The sequence below is a fragment of the Chinchilla lanigera genome, unplaced genomic scaffold, assembly GCF_000276665.1.
Source record: "Chinchilla lanigera isolate Chin_1 unplaced genomic scaffold, ChiLan1.0 scaffold00112, whole genome shotgun sequence".
Taxonomy (NCBI): domain Eukaryota; kingdom Metazoa; phylum Chordata; class Mammalia; order Rodentia; family Chinchillidae; genus Chinchilla; species Chinchilla lanigera.
Genome location: NW_004955513.1, coordinates 4,521,172 through 4,524,415, shown reverse-complemented (window position 1 = coordinate 4,524,415; position 3,244 = coordinate 4,521,172). Strand labels below are relative to the sequence as shown.

General features: G+C 63.1%; 1 protein-coding gene across 1 annotated transcript in view; it reads right to left on the bottom strand.

The window, feature by feature from the left end:
• Window positions 1-212: 212 nt before the first annotated feature.
• LOC102017044 (chromosome unknown open reading frame, human C9orf69) overlaps window positions 213-3,244 on the bottom strand; it is a 3,759-nt gene continuing 727 nt past the window's right edge. The window contains exon 2 of the mRNA XM_005408530.2: window positions 213-2,282. Coding sequence (XP_005408587.1) covers window positions 1,739-2,158 — 420 coding nt within the window. The 5' untranslated portion in view covers window positions 2,159-2,282 and the 3' untranslated portion in view covers window positions 213-1,738. The remainder of the gene's footprint in view (window positions 2,283-3,244) is intronic.

Genomic DNA, 3,244 nt, shown 5'->3' with positions numbered 1-3,244 from the left:
AGGTGATCACCTCGGCAGCCTTGGTCCTAGTCCCCCAAAGGCCACCTTCCCACAGTGGCACGAATGCCCACAGGACTGCCCCAACAGTGTGATTAGCTGCTTTTAAGAAATATTCCAATTTTGTGGAGAAAAATGGATTCTATAGCCTTTTTGGTTGGTGATTATATCCTTAAATGAGGAAAGATTGTAAACTGTAAGTCATCACTCAATCAACATGTTAAAAAAATAGGTTTAATGCAGGTGTTTCGTCTCGTAAAGAACTTAACAGGCACTCGGGACATGGGCAGCTGGGTGTGCAGCATGACAAGGTCCTACCCACCTTCAACGTGGCCCAGGCAGACCCCTCCCACCACTGGCGCCCAACGCACCGGCCGTCACCCAGGCAAGGGCTCCGGCAGCTCTGAGCAACCAGGGTCAGTTAGCGCAAAACAAAGCTGCTTTGAGGAAAGAGCAGGAATTAGTGCAAAAGATTCTCCGCAGTGCGAAGCAGGGTCCACTGGGGAGCTCCTCGCCTGCCCCTGCCGGGGAAACCAGTCAGACGCTCGGGATGGGGCCTCCCACCAGAGCCCAAGCTGGAAGCTGGCTGGAAATGGAGTGGCGTTGCTGTCCTGCCTGGTTTGGGGTTTTCTAGGTTTCTCCTGTGGGTAGATGTGTCCTCACAGATCCCTTGCCTCTGGCCTGCCTGGCAGGGCAGAGTCAAGGGAGCCCCACCCGCGCCCACGAGTGGGGATAACGATTTGGAGTGAAGCAGGAGTTGGCCAACTTGCCTTTCTCGGGACTGGCCTGGTGTCCCACTCTGGTGTCATGACTCCACGTACCCCGACCAGTAAGCTGTGGCCACCACAGCTTGTGACCCCAGCCCTCATGGGCTGGTGAGGGGATCCCTTCCCAGGATGCTCCAGCAGTGGACAGAGCACAGCAGTCTTCCCAGATGCCCACTGCATGTGGCTCCTGGAAGGCACCTGCAGAGCCTGCCTGGGTCTACTGGGCGGGCCTATCTGGAGCCCTGACATCTGCTTGAGACAGGGAGGTCTAATCCTGGACCCTCCCACAGGGAGACTGGAACTGCCCCACAAGTTAGAGACAGAGGTGCTCCCGGGAAGCCCACCTCTGCAGTGACTTACAGCACAAGCGCCACACCTTCAGACCTGCTTGAGACCTGCCCCAGGCGAAGATGTTGGAGCTACTTGTGTGGGGCTGGCACCTGGATCCCTCATCCCCCGGGGCTGGCCCTACAGGTTCCTGCGGCAAACCACAGGGACCGAGGCCCAGCCTGGGATTCAGGATCCCCACGGCCCCTCAGGGTGACAGGCAAAGGAGAGTGGTCTGCCCCTGGGCCAGGACCCAAGTGGCAGGGTGGTGTCACTAGTGGAGCCTGACTGTCCCTGAGGCTGTGGCTGAGGTCAGGGGTGCACAGGAAGCGGTGTGCAGTGAAGAGAGCCCTCTGGATCTGTTCCTGGACTCCTCCCTGTCCACGGTCTCAAAGCACAGGCTGGACAGAGGAGCCACCCCACAGGAAAACTGGACAAGTGCAATGGGCAGGAGAGGAGGGTCAGCGGGGAGGTGGTCGGAGGGAGGGGCGAACAGCCAGCCAGTGTAGTCTCAGCCCTTTTTACTCCTGAAATGGGCGTGCGTGCTGCAGACCCGCTTGCCAGGTGGGGCAGACACCTACCCTGCCCCAACGGAGGGACTGCAGCTGGACACAACTGAGCACGCCTGGCCGCGGCCCGAGGCACCCTCACATGTCCACGAAGACCATGAAGCACCAGCCCAGACCCCCGACCAGCAGCATGGTCACGTGGATGCCGTAGATGAGCAGCTCGTTCATGAGGCGGAAGTCCACGCGGCGGCGGCCCAGCAGCAGCAGCAGCACAGACAGCTTCCGCTGGAAGCGCAGCAGCACGCGCACGCCCAGGTACTGCAGGCAGAAGAGCGCAGCCAGCGCGCCCCAGAGCGCCGCGGTGAACAGGCTGCAGCTGAAGTACAGCAGGAAGCGGATGAAGCCGTACAGCCAGCGCGTCTTCACGTACACGTCAAAGTTGTTGTACTTGGTGCGCACCAGGTGGGAGGTGCGCACGGGCCCACAGGCGGCGTGCAGGCAGGTGGTGTGCGGGCCGTGGAAGGAGCGCGCCCGGCGCGGGATGGGCATCACCGGCATCGGGCCCAAGGCAGCAGGGGCACTAGCTCACGGCGGCGGTGCAGCGTCCGAGCGGCGGCCAGCACAGGCGTCATGGGCGTCTACGCCTGGGAGACCCCAGCGGGGGCTTGGGGCAGGTGTCGGCCTGCAGGGGTACGGAGAGGGCCAGCTCAGTGCCAGGGCACAATGAGGGCAACCTTCCCTGGAAAATCAGCCAGGGCCGGGCGCCACAAACCAGGCCTGGAGCTTGGCGCATTTCACAGACCCTCACGGGGATGCTTCCGAGGGACCCACAGCGTGAGAGCCCCAAGTCTCGTCTCTAACCAGAGCTGGGGGAGGGGGCAGCTGGGACAGGGCCCAGGGGCACGAGGGTGCACCTCCTGGGGGCAGTCAATGCCCAGACCAGCTAGGGTGAGAGTACTGCAGCTGTCAGCAGCCCCGATTCCCTCCTCACCCTTGCAGTTCTGCATGCCCGTGTATTGCCCAAGACACCCGTGCTTTATGCAGGGACAACAGTGCTTGGGGGTCACCCGGTGAAGAACCCGGACAAGGCGACTGAAGGGCGCTTTTGCAGTCACCTGCCGGGCCTGAGGCCCGGTGCTGCCACTTCCAAGGTATGACCTTGGGCGGGCTGCCCGGCCCCCTCCGACCGCTCCTGCTGTGTGCAAGGGCAGCGACAGCACTGCACCCCCAGGTCAGCCTGCATGGGAGACACCCGCTGGGTGCCGTGGCAAGACACAAGGCTCGGTCTGGGGCAGGCCGCTTGCCACAGGCCCGCAGCAGTCCTCTAGGCTCGGCCACAGAGGAACGGCACGCAGCGCCTGTTTTCACCGGGTGAGCGCCATTTGCAGCGGGCCGCTGCGATGTGTGGACGGCAACAGAAGTGAACGGTCAGCGTTAACGAGACGGGGGAAGGAAGGTTGGTGACAGGACGGGGGACGTCCATCCGCGGCCGGCGGATGGACTTCGGTCCGGCTCCCCCTCCCGGCCGAGGTCTGAGCAAATGGTGGCGCGAGGCGGCGGCGGCGTGGGCCGAGCCTGCAGCCCACGCCGCGGAGTAGGACCTGACGGCCTCTCCGGGCGCGCCGCGGACGCCTGGCAGCTGCG